This window comes from Lepidochelys kempii, chromosome 28 (assembly GCF_965140265.1).
Source record: "Lepidochelys kempii isolate rLepKem1 chromosome 28, rLepKem1.hap2, whole genome shotgun sequence".
NCBI classification, from domain to species: Eukaryota; Metazoa; Chordata; order Testudines; family Cheloniidae; genus Lepidochelys; species Lepidochelys kempii.
In genome coordinates this window covers 5,755,475-5,778,849 of record NC_133283.1, presented here as the reverse complement: position 1 = coordinate 5,778,849, position 23,375 = coordinate 5,755,475, and the positions used below count along the sequence as shown (strand labels likewise).

The 23,375-nt window shown below is 51.6% G+C and overlaps 2 protein-coding genes across 17 annotated transcripts in view; both read left to right on the top strand.

Annotated features, from left to right (window-relative positions):
* Positions 1–8,689, top strand: part of LOC140904218 (uncharacterized) — a 30,589-nt gene extending 21,900 nt beyond the window's left edge. For 5 of the 7 annotated variants that reach the window (XM_073326635.1, XM_073326632.1, XM_073326631.1 and 2 more), the window contains 2 exons: positions 2,888–3,001; positions 3,371–8,689. In XM_073326635.1, coding sequence (XP_073182736.1) covers positions 2,888–3,001; positions 3,371–4,875 — 1,619 coding nt within the window. In that variant the 3' untranslated portion in view covers positions 4,876–8,689. Of the gene's footprint in view, positions 1–787; positions 1,065–2,887; positions 3,002–3,370 lie in introns of all 7 variants that reach the window. The other 2 variants (XM_073326637.1, XM_073326636.1) reach the window with 2 other exon arrangements.
* An 8,197-nt stretch (positions 8,690–16,886) lies between these two features.
* Positions 16,887–23,375, top strand: part of LOC140904194 (uncharacterized) — a 99,372-nt gene continuing 92,883 nt past the window's right edge. For 5 of the 10 annotated variants that reach the window (XR_012156450.1, XR_012156449.1, XR_012156448.1 and 2 more), the window contains exon 1: positions 17,306–20,344. The gene's annotated coding sequence lies outside the window, so the exon portion shown is untranslated. Of the gene's footprint in view, positions 16,980–17,305; positions 20,345–23,375 lie in introns of those variants that run through there. The other 5 variants (XR_012156452.1, XR_012156451.1, XM_073326544.1 and 2 more) reach the window with 5 other exon arrangements.

The window sequence follows — 23,375 nt, the reverse complement described above, 5'->3', positions numbered from 1 at the left end:
TATTTATGTTCATCTGCTTGCCCCTCCACCCATGTTCCAAACTAATAAGCAATACTCTGATCATGACATTTTAACTTTAGCGAGTATAAAACTGCTCACAACACATGAGACTAGGTCATAGATCATAAAATCAGGTCGGGGTCAACAGGAGTGAGAGTTTGGAGAGAGTCTTTTCCCCGCTCTCCCCATTTGCAGCAGCCACAAGCTGTCTTCCCTCCGGGCTCCTTGGATCTTTGAGCCTGGCCCTCCTGAGTTTGCGTGTCCCAGTTCTTGTTTCTTACATTCTCCTTTTCTGGAAGAATTAGAGGCTGTTGCTCCTGAATTTTAGTGTTTCATTCCCCAGCCTTCTCCACACACTGGGAGAGTTTCATTTTCCCTCCCATTACACCTGAGTCAGTAGATTTCCTAATTCCCCAAAATGTGCTTCTGCGATGTCACAGTTCTGGGGTAGCTAAGCCTTTGACCTGCCCCCATGGTCTGCTCAAGCAATGCCCTCTCGGGTATCAGGCCTCTAGCCAGCCCCTCTCTATGCGTGGGGACCCACATGCCTCTCCTTTTTGACCAGAGTTTGAGGATTGCAGCTTGTCCTTCACTGTGTTCACTGGACTGAGCTCCAGCTCCTGTGCTTTGCTTTCTCTCCCAGGGCTCTGAGCAGCGTGTGTGTGTGTCATAGAGGTGGGAATTTTGGTGATACATGTATGATGCCAATACACACCTCAGTTTCCCTCTGTGATTGGTATTGCTATGATTATAAAGAGCAGGAGACATGAGGTGTTTTGTCATGTAGGTGTCATGGGGTGATATGAATGGGTCATTAAGGACTGGCTGGGACCATCCTACATCAATGGAAAACCCAACAGAGAAAAGAGAATAATTGTTACCTGTCCATGGGAGGATCTCTGCTTGGCTGAGTGAAGCATACATGGACTCGTTATGTTTTTGGGAGCAGGAAGAACTGAGATTGCAGATGCAGGCAGCTCTACTGGAGCGAAGACAAATGAACAGGCACAGTGAAAGGAAACCAAACTGTTTTCTACAGCAGCATGGCTCAAGGGCATTGGCCAGTACGGATTGTATTGTCTTCTTCGCTTCTCTCTCCTAATCTGAGGACTTTCCAATGCTGTGTTTAACTTGACTAATAAACCCTGCTGTGTTTTAAAAGTCTGCCCAGTGTCACAGGAAAAACTTGCTCTGTGCATTGACTGAGGAACAGACTCTGAAGAGAAGCATCGTTCAGCTGCACCTGCTGGGCAGAGCTCACAGGTTGGAATAGGAGTGTTGAAGCCAGAGGCTCAGTCTCTGGTGTTGAAGCTCCATGGCTCATCCTTGTGGAAGAGTGGGACCTCCTGGGGGTCTCGTGCACTGAATGGGCACCTCCCAAGGACTGTTTAAAAGCCTGGGCATTGCACAGATCCTATGGATCCATGACAGTGTGCCCGTGTGCCTGATGGGGAAAAGATATAAAAGAAGAAAAGGATCTAAATGTGTATTTGCTATTGCCCCCTCCTCAGTCCTCATGGGAATCCCTGATCTGTTCCAAAGTGTATTAAAACCTTCCTTAAAGGCTTACCTCTTGGTTATCAGGTCATGTCAGTTTTGTTAGAGGGCTTTCGCTTCACCTTCCCATTTCCCTGGTTCTTGTCATGCAGACAGAAAACAGCAAAAGACCAGAAGTCCGAAGTGCAGATAATGCGATGTTTATTGGGGTTAGTTTCCAAGCAAGCATGTTGCAAAGCCCTTCACACCAGTTGGGCTTATCTCTATATGTCCATAGAGTCTGTTCCCCAGTGTTCTGTTCCCAGCCCCGACACCACAGAGCATTTATCCCGTGTCTCCCTTCACAGCTCTGAGGCCACAGAGCCTTGCCTGTGTCCCTGTTCCCGTTTCCCCCCTTAACAAATATGATTCCAATTTCCCTTCCCCCTCCTGTTTGACCCTGGCTATGTAGTAATATTCTCAGCTATACCTTAACCAGCATTGTACGGAAATTTAACTAAGCAATTCTAGCATATTGTAACGTAATTCTCTAATCAATTATACCGCACCACCCTAATTAACTTACAGCTAGCAAAATTAATTATACAGCAGACAGAAACAATTAGAGAACCAGACTGATTAACAAGGTAAAAGTGGTGGCATAAAGATAAAACAATACAGAAATGAGGGTTTCACAAGCATTGAAAAGTGATTTCTTGCCAGACAGGATGCTATCAAACTAATGCTATCTTTAAGCATCTTAAGATCTGTTTCTTTATCTGGTGGTGATGGGCACCATCTGGACAGGATCGTCTTCCTAACAGCCCAATACCACCTTATGTCAGTGTGACTGGTTTGGGAAGTGAGGATGTGACCCTATGCTTCCCAGCTTATGGCTGCCCCTGCTGCTTGGCCAAAAGCCTTAGCCTAAGAACAAGGCCTCAGACTATCCTCGTGAGAGAAGGCCCATACACAGGCGGACTGTGATTTTGATTCTTTGTTTTTATACCCCTGTAAGTAGCTAAGTGATAAAAACGCAGCTAAGTTCTCAAAGTATAAGCTTCACAGGCAGGCCTGAATACCAATATTCTAACAGTGGGTTCTATCCCGTCCCCCATTCTGTGTCTGTCTTTTCTATTTAGATTGTAAATTCTTCAGGGCATGGGCCATCTACTATTCTCTGTACTTTCCCTAGTATAATGGTGACCCACTGTTAGTTGCTCCTTAGGCACTAAGGTAATGAATATTATTTATATAATAATAATAACTATTCTGCCACTTTGAGCCAATGAAGATGGCCTTGGGATGTTAGTGCTTAAAAAATGAGCTGGGATTACAACCATGGACTGTTCTTTGTGACAAGTATCCCACAAATTCCACTGACCTCCCTTGTTTTCTTTGCCTGGAGTAGGGTTTCCAGTTTCCAAACCTGATGTGATCTCACAGCTGGAACGAGGGGAAGAGCCGTGGGTCCCAGACCTCCAGGGCTCTGAGAAAGAAGTGCTCCGGAGAGCTGCCTGCACAGGTGAGGAATTGGTTAAACCAACTCAAAAACTGTTTGGGAATGCAGGAAACATTTGGGATGCCCTACAAAGACCTTGTGAGGTCTCCAACTTCAGGATTGTTCCCTGCAGATGTGGAATCATTATGCCAGATGTCACCCAGGGCTTCCCTCCTATTCTGATTGACAACTGGCAACAGGTCCCTCCCCGATCTCACTTTTCCCTGAGTGTTCTAGTGAGATATGGACCAAAACTGATCCCTTCCTCTCTCCTCTGGGAAAGGGTTAGGGGAAAATCAGCTCCTGATTGCTTTGATCTCTCCCACACATATTTTGGTTTGTTCATCCCTTTTTCCATTCCTCTCTCTGAGATTTCCTTTATTTCTGGCACAGGGAGTGACCTGTGTCTGGATTCTCTTTGTCTCCCATCAGGTGATGGGATGGTGACTGAGAATGAGGAGGAGACACCCCAGCAGGAAGATGCTGAGGAAGTAGAACCACATGCAAGGTTATCAGGAAGATCCAAAGGGAATGGTTCCAGAAGTTGTGCACTCCCAGAAAAAGCAAAAGCCTGTGAGAGTCAGCAGAGGCCAGAGGACAACTTGAGTAGCCACTCAGACCTTATTACACGCGAGAGAATCAACTTGCAAGAGACACGCTACACATGCTATGAGAGTGTGAAAAGAGAAGAGAGACCTTACATGTGCTCTGAGTGCAGGAAAAGCTTTAGTCATAGCTCTGCACTTATCACACATTGGAGAATCCACACGGGAGAGAAGCCCTACACCTGCTCGGAGTGCGGGAAAAGCTTCAGTCGGAGCTCACACCTTATCACACATCGTAGAACCCACACAGGAGAGACGCCCTACACGTGCTCTGAGTGCGGGAAAAGCTTCAGTCAGATCTCTATGCTGAGCACACATCGTAGAACCCACACAGGAGAGACGCCCTACACATGCTCGGAGTGCGGGAAAAGCTTCAATCACAGCTCTTCCCTGATCACACATCAGCGAATCCACACAGGAGAGACCCCCTACACATGCTCGGAGTGCGGGAAAAGCTTCAGTCAGAGGTCTGCCCTGACCACACATCAGAGAATCCACACAGGAGAGACACCCCACACATGCTCTGAGTGTGGGAAAAGCTTCAGTCAGAGTGGGAGCCTTATCAGACATCAACGAATCCACACAGGGGAGAAACTCTACACGTGCTCTCAGTGCGGGAAAAGCTTCAATCAGAGCTCACACCTTATCACACATAGAAGAATCCACACAGGTGAGAAACCTTATGGCTGCTCTGAGTGTGGGAAATGCTTCATTCGTAGTTCAGCCCTCATCTCACATCGGAGAATCCACACAGGAGAGATGCCCTACACGTGCTCCGAGTGCGGGAAAAGCTTTAGTGGGCACTCAGCCCTTATCACACATCGTAGAATCCACACAGGAGAAAAACTCTACACATGCTCTCAGTGCGGGAAAAGCTTCAATCAGAGGTCACACCTCATCACACATAGAAGAATCCACACAGGTGAGAAACCTTATGGATGCTCTGAGTGTGGGAAGTGCTTCATTCATAGTTCATCCCTCATCTTACATCAGAGAATCCACACAGGAGAGAAGCCCTACGCATGCTCTGAGTGCGGGAAAAGCTTCAATCGCAGCTCACACCTTCTCACACATAGAAGAATCCACACGGGTGAGAAACCTTATGGATGCTCTGAGTGTGGAAAAAGCTTCAGTCGGAGCTCACACCTCATCAGACATCAGCGAATCCACACGGGGGAGATGCCCTACACATGCTCTGAGTGCGGGAAAAGCTTCAGTGAAAGTTCCAGCCTTATTAGACATCAGAAAATCCACGTGAGAGAGAACTGTAACAAATGCCTTGACCAGGGCTGACCAAAGATTTATTATTTTTTTTTAAATCACATTTGCTAATTCCCACATAGTGATCTTTGCACCATCTTCACCATGGTCTCTCAGCTCCCCCAGATCAGTTGCCTGCGTCTGCCTTTTGCAGCTCACCCTTCTTTGGGGTCAGTCCTGTGATCTTTCCTATCAACTGCTTTCCTTTTGAGTCGTAGGAGTCTGTGTCCGTCCAGCCAGTAATCATAGAATATCAGGGTTGGAAGGGACCCCAGAAGGTCATCTAGTCCAACCCCCTGCTCGAAGCAGGACCAATTCCCAGTTAAATCATCCCAGCCAGGGCTTTGTCAAGCCTGACCTTAAAAATCTCTAAGGAAGGAGATTCTACCACCTCCCTAGGTAACGCATTCCAGTGTTTCACCACCCTCCTACTGAAAAAGTTTTTCCTAATATCCAATCTAAACCTCCCCCACTGCAACTTGAGACCATTACTCCTCGTTCTGTCATCTGCTACCATTGAGAACAGTCTAGAGCCATCCTCTTTGGAACCCCCTTTCAGGTAGTTGAAAGCAGCTATCAAATCCCCCCTCATTCTTCTCTTCTGCAGACTAAACAATCCCAGCTCCCTCAGCCTCTCCTCATAAGTCATGTGTTCTAGACCCCTAATCATTTTTGTTGCCCTTCGCTGGACTCTCTCCAATTTATCCACATCCTTCTTATAGTGTGGGGCCCAAAACTGGACACAGTACTCCAGATGAGGCCTCACCAATGTCGAAATAGAGGGGAACGATCACGTCCCTCGATCTGCTCGCTATGCCTCTACTTATACATCCCAAAATGCCATTGGCCTTCTTGGCAACAAGGGCACACTGCTGACTCATATCCAGCTTCTCGTCCACTGTCACCCCTAGGTCCTTTTCCGCAGAACTGCTGCCTAGCCATTCGGCCGCTAGTCTGTAGCTGTGCATGGGATTCTTCCGTCCTAAGTGCGGGACCCTGCACTTATCCTTATTGAACCTCATCAGATTTCTTTTGGCCCAATCCTCCAATTTGTCTAGGTCCTTCTGTATCCTATTCCTCCCCTCCAGCGTATCTACCACTCCTCCCAGTTTAGTATGTTCATCATCTCCAGGTGGGAGAGAGAGGTTTGATCCTAAGAAGCTACACTGAGGCAAAAACTACCTGTGCCTTACATCCACTAGGGCTGTACATGGCTTTGGCTCCTCACGTGAGTGATCTTGGTGTAAAAAGACAATTATAGTGGTAGAGTAGATGCAGTCCAGGTGCCGTGGTTGTCATTGGCTTTCCCCTTGACCTGACCTAAACTCTATCACTTTTCCTAGTCTAAACAAACCCTGAGTATCACGGTTATACTGTTCCCACATTTCAAAGCAATTGTTAGTCATCAAGTTCCCACTTCAGGAACAAATGGTTTCATTCCCAGTTGCTCTGTTGTTGCATCAGGTTGTGCTGGAGAGCAGATATTTTTACTACCATTTTCCTCCCTTAAAATATATTCAACTATAATAAAGAGTAGGAATGGGGCAGGGATAGGGAAAAATGTCAATTCACTGTCTGTAACAACAGAAGAAGATAGGGTCAGTCAGAGGGATTCCCTTACTCCCCATCACCATCCCAATCCCCCCTGTTGTTCAATTGGTTAGGTCAATATTTTCTCTGAAAGGCTGGGAAGAGGATTCCCTAGTAAATGACTTGTAACTAAGCAAAATACCCATCCATTTGGCTCCCAAAGCAGTTGTGGCCCAGGCCCACAGGAGGTCGCTCCCGAAGATATCTCCTTCCTAATCAGGTGCATGTTGCCTATGATTTGGGAAATGCAATCCCTATCTAGGTAGAGATGGGGAAAAATGGAAGTGACATTGCTGTTCAGCTCACCCCTGGGAGATGTTGCAAACGTGTAGAAAATGAAATCCATGTGGAATGTGATATACCTGCAGAAAGACACCTATTGTTAATAGATACCTGACATTTGGTGTCTTACACGGAATCTAAGCAGCACCTGAATTTAGTCCCTAATTTAAATCTGTGCCACCAGATTAAAGAAATAAAAGGGCATATTTGGGGGCGTTATACCTCACTATCGCTACTGATATGTTGTGTGGTTGGTGAAGAATTCTACTCCAGAGAAGTGTAAAATTACTCCAAGTGTATGTCTACAGTATGAAATTAGGTTGATATTATATAAGTCAATTTTTAGAAATCGATTTTATACAGTCAATTGCATATGTCCACATTAAGCGCATTAAGTCGGCGTTGTGTGTCCTCACTGCCATGGCTAGCATTGATTTATGGAGTGGTGCACTGTGGGTAGCTATCCCACAGTTCCCACAGTCTCTGCCGCCCATTGGAACTCTGGGTTAAGCTCCCAATTCCTGATGGAGCAAAAACATTGTCACGGGTGGTTTTGGGTACATGTAGTCAATCGCCAGATCACCACGGCAGTTATGAGCATTGTAAATACCTTGCGCATTATCCTGCAGTATGTGCAGAACCAGAACCTGCAAAAGCAGGCGAGGAGGCGACGGCAGCGCGGTGACAAGAGTGATGAGGACATGGACACAGACTTCTCTCAAAGCATGGGCCCTGGCAATTTGGACATCCTGGTGGCAATGGGGCAGGCTCATGCCATGGAATGCCGATTCTGGGCCCGGGAAACAAGCACAGACTGGTGGGACCGCACAGTGTTGCAGGTCTGGGATGATTCCCAGTGGCTGCGAAACTTTCACATGCATAAGGGCATTTTCATGGAACTTTGTGACTTGCTTTCCCCTGCCCTGAATCGCAAGAACACCAAGATGAGAGCAGCCCTCACAGTTCACAAGTGAGTGGCGATAGCCCTGTGGAAGCTTGCAATGCCAGACAGCTACCAGTCAGTCGGCAATAAATTTGGAGTGGGCAAATCTACCGTGGGGGTTGCTGTGATCCAAGTAGCCAACGCAATCACTGAGCTGCTGCTATCAAGGGTAGTGACTCTGGGAAATGTGCAGGTCATACTAGATGGCTTTGCTGCAATGGGATTCCCTAACTGTGGTGGGGCCATAGACGGAACCCATATCCCTATCTTGGGACCGGATCACCTTGGCAGCCAGTACATAAACTGCAAGGGGTACTTTTCAGTGGTGCTGCAAGCACTGGTGGATCACAAGGGACTTTTCACCGACATCAATGTGGGATGGCCGGGAAAGGTACATGACTCTCGCATCTTCAGGAACTCTGGTCTGTTTAAACACCTGCAGGAAGGGATTTACTTCGTAGACCAGAAAATAACTGTTGGAGATGTTGAAATGCCTATAGTTATCTTTGGGGACCCAGCCTACCCCTTAATGCCCTGGCTCATGAAGCCGTACACAGGCAGCCTGGACAGTCATCAGGAGCTGTTCAGCTAGGCTGAGCAAGTGCAGAATGGTTTTAGAATGTGCATTTGGACGTTTAAAAGCGCGCTGGTGCAGTTTACTGACTCTGTTAGACCTCAGCACAACCAGTATTCCCATTTTTATTGCTGCTTGCTGTGTGCTCCACAATATCTGTGAGAGTAAGGGGGAGATGTTTATGGGGGGGTGGGAGGTTGAGGCAAATCGCCTGGCCACTGATTACGCACAGCCAGACACCAGGGCTATTAGAAAAGCACAGCAGGGAGCACTGCGCATCAGAGAAGCTTTGAAAACCAGTTTCATGACTGGCCAGGGTACTGTGTGACACTTCTTGTTTGTTTCTCCTTGATGAAAACCCGCCCCCTTGGTTCACTCTACTTCCCTGTAAGCCAACCACCTTCTCCCCTTCGATTACCGCTTGCAAAGGCAATAAAGTCATTGTTGTTTCAAAATCATGAATTCTTTATTAATTCATCACACAAATAGGGGTATAACTGCCAAAGTAGCCCGGGAGGGGTGGGGGAGGAGAAAAACACCGGGTGGGTTGGTGGAGGAGGGAAGGACAAGGCCACACTGCACTTCAAAACTTATTGAATGCCAGCTGTCTATTGGTTGGGCAGTCCTCTGGGGTGGAGTGGTTGGGTACCCGGAGAGCCCCCCTCCCACCGCATTCTTAAGCGTCTGGGTGAGGAGGCTATGGAACTTGGGGAGGAGGGTGGGCAGTTACACAGGGGCAGCAGCGGCGGTCTGTGCTCCTGCTGCCTTTTCTGCAGCACCACCAGATGCCAGAGCATATCAGTTTGATCCCCCAGTAGCCTCTGCATGGCATCCTGCCACCTCTCATCTCGCGCATCCCTCCTATCCTCGTGTTCATTTTCTGCTTTCCTGGACTCTGACATTGTTTGCCTCCATGCATTCTGCTGAGCTCTTTCAGTGCGGGAGGACTGCATGAGCTCAGAGAACATTTCAACGTGAGTACATTTTTTTCTCCTTATCTGCGCTAGCCTCTAGGACGGAGATGATAGGGGGAGCGTTGAAACATCTGTAGCTGCGGGAGGAAAAAAGGGAGAGTAGTATTTAAAAAGATACATTTTAGAGAACAATGGGTAGACATTCACCTATTCGACATTGGTGAAGCCTCATCTGGAGTACTGTGTCCAGTTTTGGGCCCCACACTTCAAGAAGGATGTGGATAAATTGGAGAGAGTCCAGCGAAGGGCAACAAAAATGATTAGGGGACTGGAACACATGAGTTATGAGGAGAGGCTGAGGGAGCTGGGATTGTTTAGCCTGCAGAAGAGAAGAATGAGGGGGGATTTGATAGCTGCTTTCAACTACCTGAAAGGGGGTTCCAAAGAGGATGGCTCTAGACTGTTCTCAATGGTAGCAGATGACAGAACGAGGAGTAATGGTCTCAAGTTGCAGTGGGGGAGGTTTAGATTGGATATTAGGAAAAACTTTTTCACTAAGAGAGTGGTGAAACACTGGAATGCGTTACTTAGGGAGGTGGTAGAATCTCCTTCCTTAGAGGTTTTTAAGGTCAGGCTTGACAAAGCCCTGGCTGGGATGATTTAACTGGGAATTGGTCCTGCTTTGAGCAGGGGGTTGGACTAGATGACCTTCTGGGGTCCCTTCCAACCCTGATATTCTATGATTCTATGACACTTTCATGGTGAACCAAGCTGTTAACATGACAGAGCAGATGTGCTTTCGGTAAAAGGTCGCATTTTTCCTCTTATATTGAGGGCCTGCCGGTTTGGTGTGAGAGATCACACATGCAGGGCCGGGCAACAGAATTCGGCTTGCAAGCAGCCATGGTAAGCCACAGTCTTTTGGCTTCTTTAACCTTCATAACATGTGGGAATGGTTTCAAACAGCAGTGCCCTCCTTTCCCATACCAAGCACCCGTTGGGTTTGCCATTTAAAAGGAGGGGCTGCGGTTTTCGGGTTAATGTGCAGCACAAACCCAACTACCCCCACCCCCCCAATTCTCAGATGATCGCTTCACCCCTCCCCCTACTGCATGACTAGGATCAGGGAAGATTCCTGCCAGCCAAACATGAACGCCCCCCCCCCCGGCAACATAGCTAACAGCGGGGATGATTTCTTTCCAGCCACCGGAAAACAGCCCAGTAGGAATAGCCATCTCTGAGTGTCCCCTTAATAATATCCCTGGAGGATTTCCACTCCATCCCCAGACACGTTAACAGACTTTTCCAGTTGCTGTACTGGCCGCAAATGCACCCCAAGTCTTCAGGGCAAATTAATCATTAAACACGCTTGCTTTTAAACCATGTATTATATTTACAAAGGTACACTCACCAGAGGTGCCTCCTCTGGCTTCATGGTCCGGGAGCCTGCCTTGGGAGGGTTGGGAGGGTATTGGCTCCGAGGTGATAAACAGTTCCTGGCTGTCAGGGAGAACAGTTTCTCCACTTGCATGCTCTGTGCTATCCTCCTCCTCCTCCTCTTCTTCATCCCCAAAATCCTCATCCCTGTTGCATAAGACTCCCCGCTTGCAGGTGTCCACGGACAGGGATGGGATAGTGGTAGCCCCCTCCCCCCCCAAATTGTATGCAGCTCATCATAGAAGCGGCATGTCTGGGGCTCTGACCCGGAGCAGCCATTTGCCTCTTTCGTTTTTTGGTAGGCTTGTTTGAGCTCAGTTTTCACGTGGCACTGCTGCAGATCCCTGTTGTGGTCTCTGTCCATCATGTCCTTGGAGAATTTTGCAAATATTTTGGCATTTTGTCTTTTGGAACGGAGTTCTGATAGCATGGATTCGTCTCCCCATACAGCGAGTCTCTGGAACATAAGGGCAATTCACAGTCTCTCCCTCACATATCCCAGGCTTCCTTTCCAGGTCCTGGCTGTGGTGCAGGGATGCCACAGGTCGGACACTGGCTCTGGCGGTAGCCACATGTGTGTGTTGTTTCTTGTGCAATGAAAGCAAACTTTTATAATGGTAAATCCTCTTTATTTTTTTTTCCTATACGGTGAGATAACAGGAAGTGCCAATACATTCACAGGCATTTGAATCACTTTATTACAGGAATCGAAGGCCCCAAATGTCGCCATTGCCCCCAAGGAAAACAACATGGCATGTAACATCGAACCAACTCAGAAAGAGATATATGTTACTGGAGGTCATTGTCAAAGTGCTGCCTCAAAGCCTCCCTAATTCGAATAGCTCCCCTCTGGGCTCCTCTGACAGCCCTGGTATCTGGCTGCTCAAAATCAGTGCCCAAGCGGTCTGCCTCAGCACTCCACCCACGAGCAAACCTTTCACCCATAGCGTCACAGAGATTATGCAACATACAGCACACGGCAATGACCATTGGAATATTATCCACATTGAGGTCTAACCTTCCATAAAGGCATCACCAGTGCACCTTTAATCTGCCAAAGGCACATTCCACTGTCATCCAGCACCTACTCAGCTGTTGTTGAACCACTCCTTACTGCTTTCCTGGTGTCCCGTGTAAGGTTTCATGAGCCATGGCTGTAAGGGGTACGCTGGGTCTCCCAGAATCACTATGGGCATTTCAACACCCCCCACTGTAATCTCGTGGCTGGGAAAGTAAGTCCGTGCTTGCAGCTACCTGTTAAAACAAGCTGCAAAACATCATACCCACAACACGACCATGATGTGCATGGGCGCTGGGAACCCCCAGATGAGTGGATCCTGACTGGCCATTGGCAGAAATCTGTCTGTATATTGGGAGTGGTGAGCGTAAGAAGTTTGCTTGGTATATGTGTTGTGTGTGTTGCTAATAAACAGATGTTTAGAGCACAGCTGTGTAAGGCTCTTTCACTGGGAAAAGGTCCTGTAAACCTGTAGGGCACTGAGCCCCATGGGAAAGGGCTGGTACTTAAATTGACCAGGTTTCTTCCGGAGCCCCCTGAGTAAGGATAGGTATCTCACACCCCCAGCCCTTGGCAGGATAGAGGTGGGGTGCCCTACACAGTGCGGGTAAAACTCCAAGCACAACCTATTCTGTCATTCCTATATATTTTGTATTGTGATATTACCATGTCCCATTGATAAAAATAGGTAGTACTGAGCTTGGTGGAATAATAATCAATCAATAATAATCAATAATCAAACCCATTTAAAACCAGGTATTCAAGGACACTCAGCTGAGAATTTAGCCTTCTTGCATTTGTACACAACAGCCTATCACATTTGTCAATATTTAGTTGTCTGCCTTCATGCGATGGAATTGGACTCTTTCTCATTTGACAGTTTCTCTTCAGCTACTACCTCTACTTTATGAACTTCTGTCCTTTCCTCTTTACTAGGTATACAGAATCCCCATTCAGCGATCCTCCCCTAAGGCATGCCTCTGTCCAAACCATGTGTTCCTTCACTCCTATTGTCGTTCCCTCAGCCCTTAGTTTAATATCCCCTTTATGACAGGTTTCAGAGTAACAGCCGTGTTAGTCTGTCTTCGCAAAAAGAAAAGGAGTACTTGTTTCTACTACAGTTTGTACTACAGTTTCCACGGTATGCATCCGATGAAGTGAGCTGTAGCTCACGAAAGCTCATGCTCAAATAAATTGGTTAGTCTCTAAGGTGCCACAAGTCCTCCTTATCCCCTTTATGAACTTTTTAATTTTACATGCCAGAAGTCTGGTTCCATTTTGGTTTAGGCAGACCCCATCCTTCCTGTATAGGTTCCTCCTTTCCCAAGAGGCTCCCCAGTTCCTAATAAACCTAAAACCCTCCTCCCTACAACATCATCAAATGATGAGTCAAGAGACTGAGATTCACATGTGCAGCAAGATGAAGGTCTTTAAAGTTAGAGGGCCTCCAGCCATCTGCTGTCACAGTAATGGGATGGTTCAAGAGGACATGCCATGGCCATTTAACCTGAGCTGTATCACGCATTTGAGTCTGAGCCCTATCACCGACAACTTTCTGACAATGTGCATTGTGGATTTTTCTTACATTCTGCAGGAGTTTCTCTTCAAAATCTTGCCTTGATACCAACATTTGTCTTCAGAAAACGATTTTCAAGTGCTCTAAAATTTACATGGAGATATTGGACGGGTCACTAATTCAGAGTTTTGAGAGCATTGCTCTGTCGATAATTGGTGTGAAAAAAAATCCCTTCCCTGCCTGACATAGCTCGCTAGCAAAAGCTCTAATGTAGACATAGGTTTCAGAGTAGCAGCTGTGTTAGTCTGTATCCGCAAAAAGAAAAGGAGGACTTGTGGCACCTTAGAGACTAACAGATTTATTTGAGCATGAGCTTTCGCAGGCTACAGCTCACTTCATTGGATGCATGCAGTGGAAAATATAGGGTGAGCTGTAGCCCGCGAAAGCTTATGCTCAAATAAATTTGTTAGTCTCTAAGGTGCCACAAGTCCTCCTTTTCTTTTTGTGAATACAGACTAACACGGCTGCTACTCTGAAAAGTGGCAAAAAAAGTCGATTAAAAAGAAATCAAGGAAGTTAAATGCCCCCAAACTACATGAGAGCAGAGTTACAGCTCCCCACTGCTGCCACATGCCCTCCCAGCATGTGTATCATGGGGAAGGTAAAACCCTCTGAAAACCAGGAAACGGAGCAGTAAACCAACAGGCCGCCCCTGCAATGCAACCTTAATTCTGCCCTTACCGCCGCACCCTGCAGCTGGCAAATGTCACGAGGGCGAGGTCAGTAAAGGTGGTGCCAAGGCGAACCATCCAGCCGGGGAATCAGCAGATTTCCTATCTGCTGCAGTCTGCCGAGCGGGGCGGGGTGCCTTTGCTGGAGGGTCTTTTCATCGAAGCGCGAAGATTCCATGTCTAGTTGGCAGCCAGTATCAAGTGGAGTGCCCCAAGGGTCGGTCCTGGGGCCGATTTTGTTCAATATCTTCATAAATGATCTGGAGGATGGTGTGGATTGCACTCTCAGCAAATTTGCGGATGATACTAAACTGGGAGGAGTGGTAGATATGCTGGAGGGGAGGGATAGGATACAGAAGGACCTAGACAAATTGGAGGATTGGGCCAAAAGAAATCTGATGAGGTTCAATAAGGATAAGTGCAGGGTCCTGCACTTAGGACGGAAGAACCGAATGCACAGCTACAGACTAGGGACCGAATGGCTAGGCAGCAGTTCTGTGGAAAAGGACCTAGGGGTGACAGTGGACGAGAAGCTGGATATGAGTCAGCAGTGTGCCCTTGTTGCCAAGAAGGCCAATGGCATTTTGGGCTGTATAAATAGGGGCATAGCGAGCAGATCGAGGGACGTGATCATCCCCCTCTATTCGACATTGGTGAGGCCTCATCTGGAGTACTGTGTCCAGTTTTGGGCCCCACACTTCAAGAAGGATGTGGATAAATTGGAGAGAGTCCAGCGAAGGGCAACAAAAATGATGAGGGGACTGGAACACATGAGTTATGAGGAGAGGCTGAGGGAACTGGGATTGTTTAGTCTGCAGAAGAGAAGAATGAGGGGGGATTTGATAGCTGCTTTCAACTACCTGAAAGGGGGTTCCAAAGAGGATGGCTCTAAACTGTTCTCAATGGTAGCAGATGACAGAACGAGGAGTAATGGTCTCAAGTTGCAGTGGGGGAGATTTAGGTTGGATATTAGGAAAAACTTTTTCACTATGAGGGTGGTGAAACACTGGAATGCGTTACCTAGGGAGGTGGTAGAATCTCCTTCCTTAGAGGTTTTTAAGGTCAGGCTTGACAAAGCCCTGGCTGGGATGATTTAACTGGGAATTGGTCCTGCTTTGAGCAGGGGGTTGGGCTAGATGACCTTCTGGGGTCCCTTCCAACCCTGATATTCTATGATTCTATGATTCAGCTCACGACCGTGGGAACTGGTGGAACCCGGGTGAGCTGTGCTGACCCAAAATCGGGAGCGGGGGTCGGGGTTTTAGGACCCTATAAAAGAGAAAGACCCCAAAATCGGGACTGCGGTGGGGTAGGGGGGTAATACCCCCCGTCCCAGCGGCCGGTGGAGCCCCCGGGGAGACCAGAGGCACCGGGATGAGAGGGGCGCTCACATGGGGGCGGTTGGACACAGGGGTGGGGCCGGGGGGGGCGGTTGGATGCGGGGGCGGGGCCGGGGGGGCGGTTGGACGCGGGGGCGGGGCCGGGGGGCGGTTGGACACGGGGGCGGGGCCCGGGGGGACGGTTGGACGCGGGGGCGGGGCTAGGAGGACGGTTGGATGCGGGGGCGGGGCCCGGGGGGACGGTTGGACCGGGGGCGGGGCTAGGAGGACAGTTGGACACGGGGGCGGGGCTAGGAGGACGGTTGGATGCGGGGGCGGGGCTAGGAGGACGGTTGGACGCGGGGGCGGGGCCGGTCGGGCGGTTGGACGCAGGGGCGGGGCTAGGAGGACGGTTGGACGCGGGGGCGGGGCCGGTCGGGCGGTTGGACGCGAGGGCGGGGCCGGTTGGAGGCGGGGGCGGGGCCAGGAGGACGGTTCGACACGGGGGCGGGGCTGGAGGGGCGGTTGGACGCGGGGGCGGGGCCGGGGGGCGGTTGGACGCCTGGGCGGGGCTGGGGGGGCGGTTGGACGCGGGGGCGGGGCTAGGAGGACGGTTGGAAGCGGGGGCGGGGCCGGGGGGGCGGTTGGACGCGGGGGCGGGGCTAGGAGGACGGTTGGACACGGGGGCGGGGCTGGGGGGCGCTTGGAGGCGGGGGCGGGGCCGGGGGGGCGGTTGGATCCGGGGGCGGGGCTAGGAGGACGGTTGGACGCGGGGGCGGGGCTAGGAGGACGGTTGGACGCGGGGGCGGGGCCGGGGGGGCGGTTGGAGGCGGGGGCGGGGCTAGGAGGACGGTTGGACGCGGGGGCGGGGCCGGGGGGGCGGTTGGAGGCGGGGGCGGGGCCAGGAGGACGGTTGGACCGGGGGGCGGGGCCGGGGGGGCGGTTGGACCCGGGGGCGGGGCCGGGAGGACGGTTGGACGCGGGGGCGGGGCCGGGGGGACGGTTGGACGCGGGGGCGGGGCTAGGAGGACAGTTGGACCCGGGGGCGGGGCTAGGAGGACGGTTGGACGCGGGGGCGGGGCCGGGGGGACGGTTGGATCCGGGGGCGGGGCTAGGAGGACGGTTGGACCCGGGGGCGGGGCCGGGGGGGCGGTTGGACCCGGGGGCGGGGCCGGGAGGACGGTTGGACGCGGGGCCGGGGCCGGGGGGGCGGTTGGACGCGGGGGCGGGGCTAGGAGGACGGTTGGACGCGGGGGCGGGGCCGGGGGGACGGTTGGATCCGGGGGCGGGGCTAGGAGGACGGTTGGACCCGGGGGCGGGGCTAGGAGGACGGTTGGACGCGGGGGCGGGGCCGGGGGGACGGTTGGACCCGGGGGCGGGGCTAGGAGGACGGTTGGACGCGGGGGCGGGGCCGGGGGGCGGTTGGTTCGAGCCCCAGCGGGCGGGACGCGCGGGCACCAGAGTCCGCCTGAGGCGGGGGAAGGCGCCGGCGGGGGCGGGTCAGGCTGACCCCGGGGCCCGCCCTGCCCTGGGCCGGAGGAGGCGGAAGCGGCGCCCGGGGCAGGCTGGGAGATGTAGTGCCTGACTCCCCCGGGAGCGGAAGTGACGTCGGAGGGGGGAGGCGGAGCCGCGCTGGGCTCGCGCGGGGCCGGGGAGCGGTTGGGGCCGTTGGAGCTCTGGGCATGCGCAGATCGCGGCGGGGCGCGAGACCTTCGTTAACCCCCCCGTGCCCGGCCCGGGCCCCGCTCCCGCCGGAGCCGCCCTGGGGCCGCCCCGGGCTCCGCCCGCCCCGCTGCGGCGCTGCAGCCTCCAGGTACCGGAGCGAGCCCCGGGGGGGCCGGGCGGTGACTCTGCCCCGGGTCCGGGGGGGGACCCGGCCTCCCGCAGCGCCGGGATCTGCCCCCGGGGGGGGCCGGGCGGGGGGAGACCGGGGGGGCAGGAGAAGGGGGGAGGGGGGAGACCGGGGGGGCAGGAGAAGGGGGGGCGGGGGGAGACCGGGGGGGGCAGGAGAAGGGGGGGCGGGGGGAGACCGGGGGGGGCAGGAGAAGGGGGGCGGGGGGAGACCGGGGGGGCAGGAGTAGGGGGGCGGGGGGAGACCGGGGGGGGCAGGAGAAGGGGGGAGGGGGGAGACCGGGGGGGGGAAATCTCGGCGCAGCCCGGACGTGGCCCGGGGGGGGGGGAAGGAGCCGGGCCCCCCCGGGGAGCGGGGAGAGGCGGGGGGGGCTGAGATCCCCTCGGATTTACCGCTGCCCCCTCCCCTGGGACCTCCCGCCCTGCCCCCTTTCTGTCCCCACAGCAGCGAGCAGCAGCCCGGGTGACCCCCCCCTTCCCCCACCTCCCTGAGACGGGCTCTGCCCCCCCCGTACCCCGTTTCCTCCTCCCTCCGCCCGTGCCCCGTTCAGGTCTCCGGTCTGGGGGGTCCCCTGCCCCCCGTTTTCCCTGCTGGTCACATTCCCAGACCCCCCCCCCCCCAGCCAGTGACCTTCTGACTCCAGGCCCCCCCCGGCGGCGTTCCCCGCCCAGGGCTCCCTGCGTCCCACTGGGGTGTTGATGGAAATATCACTCTATGATCCCCTCCAATTTCCCCGCTTCTCCCCAGCTGACATCAGGCCCCCCCTCGTGCCAGGTAAAACTGAGTCCCGGACCGAGATCACGGCCCCCCTCGTGCCAGGCAGCGCACCACCACTGCGGCCTCCGGGGTCCCGGGCGCTCCAGAGACCTCCGCTGCGATCTGTGTCCCCGCTGGGCCCGGCCCTGCACTGGCCCTGACAAAGATCCTCTCCCCGCGGTTTGCCAGGCGCTGCAGGGACCCCAAAGAAAATCAGGGAGCCTGTAATGCCGGGATTTACAGAGCCCTGACCGAGGTCGGGGCCCCCTTGGGACAGGGGCTGCGCAGACCCCCCGGGTACCCCCACCTGCCATTCGACGCCCGCCGCTGGCCCATGCCGCCGGCTCGGGCGCCCAGGGCTCGGGCGAAGGGGCTGGTTCGTGGCAGGGCAGGGGTCTGGGCTCGGGCTGGAGGACCCTGCGAGGTGGGAGGGGGCCGGGCCTTGGGCTGCAGCCCAAGCCGGACCATGGACACCCCCATTCAACAGCCCCGCAGCCTGAGCCCTGTGAGCCCCTGTCCGCGGGCACGGGCCGGCCGCCGGTGCCCACCTGCAGGGTAGACGTGCCCACAGCGACCGAGGGTCCTTGCCACAAAAACCCCAAAGGCTAAATCGGGAAATGGTGGGTGGCTGCTCTCCGTTTTACAGATGGGGAAACTGAAGCTCAGAGAGCTGAAGTAATTTGCTCAATTTTTCTTAGAGCATCTGGGGAGAAACTGGGATCTGAATCCAGATTGTTTGAATTCTTGCCTCTCCCCTTGACCCCAAGCCCAGCGTGTGTGTGCACGGCGTTGTTCTGGTCTGTGTTTGCCTCGCACTGGCTTCCAAGGGAGGCTGTGACATTTCCTTCATGGGAGGGTTTGAAGAGCAGGTTAGAGGTAGACCTGTCTGGGAGTGTCTAGGGCAGGGGTCTCAAACTCAAATGACCACGAGGGCCACAGGAGGACTAGTGCATTGGCCCGAGGGCTACATCACTGACACCCCCCCTCACTGCTCCTGGCCCCGCCCCCATTCCACCCCTTCCATGTAGCCCCACCCCTGCCCCGCCTCTTCCAACCCCTTCCCCGAATTTTTTGCTGCTAGGAGTTGCAGACTGACTACATGCCATTGTAGGCAGTCCCATCCTACCACCCCATCCATAAACTTATCAAGTTCAGTCTTGAAGCCAGTTAGGTATTTTGCCCCTACTGCTCCCCTTGGGAGGTTGTTCCAAAACTTCACGCTGATGGTTAGAAACCTTCGCCTAATTTGAAGCAAAAACTTATTGATGGCCAGTATCCATTTGTTCTAGGGTCAACATTGGTGCTTAACCTAAATAACTCCTCTCCTTCCTTGGTATTTATCCTTGTGATGTATGTATAGAGAGCAATCCTATCTCCCCTCAGCCTTCTTTTAGTTAGGCTTAACGAGACAAGCTCTTTGAGTCTCCACTCATAAGGCAGCTCATAGTTAGCCTCTGATCAACCAATACACCGAGGTCTTTCTCCTCCTCTGTCACTTCCAACTGATTACTCCCCAGCTTATTGCAAAAGTTCTTGTTGTTAGTTCCTAAATGCATAATTTTGCACTATTAATTTTCATCCAATTTCTATTACTCCAGCTTTCAAGGTCATGCAGATCTTCTTGGATGATATTCCTGTCCTCCTCCATATTGGCAATCCCTCCCAGCTTTGTGTCACACTCCCACTTTCTGTGCCAAGGTCACTAATAAAAATGTGGAATAAGATTGGTCCCAAGACTGATCGCTGAGGAACTCCACTAGTAACCTCCCTCCAGCCTGACAACTCACCATTCAGTATGACCCCTTGTAGTCTCCCCTGTAACCAATTCCTTATCGACTTTTCAGTGCTCACATTAGTCCCCATCTTCTCCAATTTAACAAATAGTTTCCCATGTGGAACTCTATCAAATGCCTTACTGACATCCAGATAGATGAGAGCTACTGCATTTCCTTTGTCGAAAACATTAGTTATCTTCTCACAGAAAGAGATCAGGTTGCTCTGGCAGGACCTACCTTTTGTAACACCATGTTTTATTTATTTATAGAGCTGAAGGCTGGAAGGAACTGTTAGCAATAGGCTGAGAGTGGCCATGTGGAGGTGGGGGAAGGGATGGCAGACCGTGCGGAGGTGGGAGGGGACACGGTGTTGGATTTTGTTTTGTAGGAGTCCATGTCCCTGCTCCCTGTGGCCGTGGTGCCGTCCGTACCAAAGCAGCATGTCAGCAGAGCAGACGCACACACCATAGCTCCATCTGGAACACGCGGCGTTCACTGCCAGACGGGATGGGCGATTTTTCAGGGGCCCAGCTTGATATGCCTGGCTGGGGTGGATTCAGTTGGACGGGGGTCTGGGGCTCTGATAGTTTCGGATGTTCCATTTTGCATAGTCAGTTCTTTCTCTTTATTGTTTTACCCCGCCTGTGCCCGACGCCGTTCTCTTCTTAACTTGATTTGGTTATTTCAGTTCCAGTTTTTAAATGGGATCGAAGAATTGCAAACCTGAATGAAAGATAAACCAAACAGAACCATTTGAATTTTGGCACATACCTGGTAGAACTACACCTCATGAGGGTACGCTGTAATTACCTAGTTTCCTGTAGCATTTTTTGGTGGGGTGGATGAAGCAATGTCAAAGAGCCAAAAGTGCTTTTTAGGGCAAAAGGACTTGTCAGGAATTAAAGTACTTTATTACTTAAAAGTACTCTTGAAAGGATTGTATTTTTATGAATAAATTGCAGTAAATGTTCATTTCACTGTACAGGTAAAATATAGAAATGCTTCTGGAGAAAGTTGAGTTTGATTTATGGATATTTACACTATATATTTTGCATGTGAGATTGACAATTTGTGTTTGAACGGTTATAAAAATTGTTGGCTGATGACCCCTATAACTTCCCACAGCTCTGAACATTGAAATTGTAAACATTAAAAAAAGCTTAAAAATAAATATCGATATCATCTGTTGAATTTGAAATAAATAAATAAACAGAATGAATTTTGCCAAACCCACTTAACAGCAATCGCAATATGCTACTCAGGAACCCAACCTTAATTCTGCCCTGTAGTGACACCAGGTAATCTCCATGGGGCTAGGAATAAGGCATTTTACTGTATAAAGTGCCAGATTAGATTATACCAATTTGTAAAGACACATGAGATCTTTCCCTAAGGGTGTCCGCTTCACTGGGTTGTTTCTTTTATTGGTAATTCCCAGAAGTGAATAGATAAATACCATTCTATTGGTTATGAACTGCCCATTTCAGATTTCTGGGGAGTGTCTATAATTTTGCACGAGGGGCCAGGTCCTTGGGGAGACGGAGCCTTGGTTTCATTTTAACTTGTGCATGCTCAGCAGCTTCTGGAATTTGGTGCAAAGTCAGAATTTCTTTTTTTTTTTTTTTTTGGCGTGCAGAAGATCCATTCTGCCCGAGAAGTGCTGCGGTTCTGCCCTTCACCCACCAGAGGCCCCTGTGGTACCAGAACGGCTGCGGCCGGCTGGGTTCATCTTGGTGGGAAATTGTTGCCCTGAGCTACACCCCAAATGGGAAGAGAGTTAGTGGGTGCAACTTGGGAGAGTCCTGAGACACGGCTGCCCCTGGGGGTGGGGAGAGGGTGGTCATTCTCTACTCGCAAGAGGGTGTGGAAGGGGCACAGGAGGAGCAAGTGTCCCCCATGGAGACTGCCCAGCCCCAGCTGCTTCTGCCCTCACCCTACCCCAAACCTCTTCACCCCTCCAACTATCAGCTGCCAGTCTTCCCGCGCTGCTACCCCTTCCTGACTGGCAGAGAAACTCTAAGCTCTGTCCCCTTCTCTTGGCCTGTGAAAGTTGCCTTGCCCAGAGCTTTGCTGCCTGTGTGAATGGCAGGTAGGGATGGGGACTCATCACTTTCTGGGTAGTTACTGAACATTCATCCTGTCACTGACCCCTTCATTAATGCAGAGGTAAGGTTGCCCCGCAGTATGTTGGGCCCTGCCACAATGTCAAGTTCAGCAAAAGTCAAAACCTAGGAAATAGAGAGCTAACGTCCATGCCAATGCAACCTTAACTCTGCCCCCTGGAGCTGGCAACAGCCACGGGGCGTTCTCTGCCTGCACTCCAGCTGCACGCACTCTGTTAGGTGTGGCTGCACTGAATGGTAGAGGCACCAGTTAGAGCAACTTGGTGGAAGTGAGATTGTGATATGAGAAGATCTGGGTCTGAGTCCCCCCCGTGTGTGCGGTGAAAGGAAAGAGGTACATGTGTACCTTGAGCTTCCAGTCTGTATCATTTCTGCACTGAGCTGGGCATGTTGCAGGAAACGGGACTGTTTGCCATGGAAATGATCAGCTGTGAGGTGGGATCTGAGAGCAGTGTGTGTGCTTAACGATGGGTGAGTGAATTAGAATGTCAGCTGGAACTTCTGTGAGTAAGGATGAGAGTTGTACAAAGGGGTGAAGAGGAGTTCAATTGACCAAGTGTGCGGCTGTTTCTGGGGAGCAGGCTCAGTGTCTGAGTGTAGAACAGGTGTCGGTAGCTCCTGTATGGTGCAGCTCACCTAAAACCAAATTCCGTCTTAGCAAAGATAAAGTGCTTTATTGTGTGCCCTGGTTGTTGTTTTCCCTCGTACTTTAGTGACAGGCACTATTTCAAATGGCCGGGTGCACATAGGTGTGTTGTAGGAGTAAAGAAAGGGTCATTGGTCATGTGGGTCAGAGCTCTCTTTTGGAGGGGCAAAGACAGCTCCGGGGAACCTTAAATCCTGCGTTCATAAAGTTTTTTGTAAGTGGATTTCCTAGCTTTTTGCACAGAGCGGTGTTGGCAGGAGGAGTTAGCAGCCCTATAGGGAGTTGTGGGTCTCGCACAAGTTTGCAGTCGGAGGCACAGAGAAGTTCAATGACTTACCCAAGATCACCCAGCAGGCCCATGGCAGAGCCAGGAATGTTCCCCATCCAGTGCTCTCTCCACGTAGCTGCTGGGTGATTCTGAAGTGCAGCTCCCTTCTCCTGCACTTTTATTTGTTATGGTGGAATGGGAATAATGGTCATGCTTTCAAATGTCTCTCTCCTTCTCCACCTTCTTCTTCTGCCACCATTTCCAGCTCCGTCTCCCCTTCTTTCAAGTGTTTGCCATGGGCAGCTGGTAACAGAGCCAGTGAAATATGCCAGGAAAAATCTGATGGGGAAGGTATAATGTGGCACTCCCGCTATTTTCCACTGTTAGAATTATAGCGCAAACACAAAACAGTGAATCCTCTGCAGTTCGAGACCAAAATATTTTCCCCCTAGTATCAGCAAGGAAAGATGAGGAGCTTGCTTTTGGCCATGTTGTGTTTCAGTAGACATCTGGTGGACATCTGCCGGAGGTATTAGAAAGACTGGGCTAAGATTTAGTTTGATTGGAGGGAGACAGATCCAAAGCAGAGAGGTAAAGAGGGCTGAGGGATTCTGCATTAGCAGATCTTAATGCACAATCTGACTTGTGTTGGTGGGTTTTTTTTAATTGTAAAGCATTTAGGCTGCTTTTGTAGATAGGTGTTAATCATCTGTCCTCTTCCTAGAGTTCTGAGGAGGTTATGTGAGTATTTTTAAAGAATGCAGATAGCAGATTAGGTTGCAGTGAGGT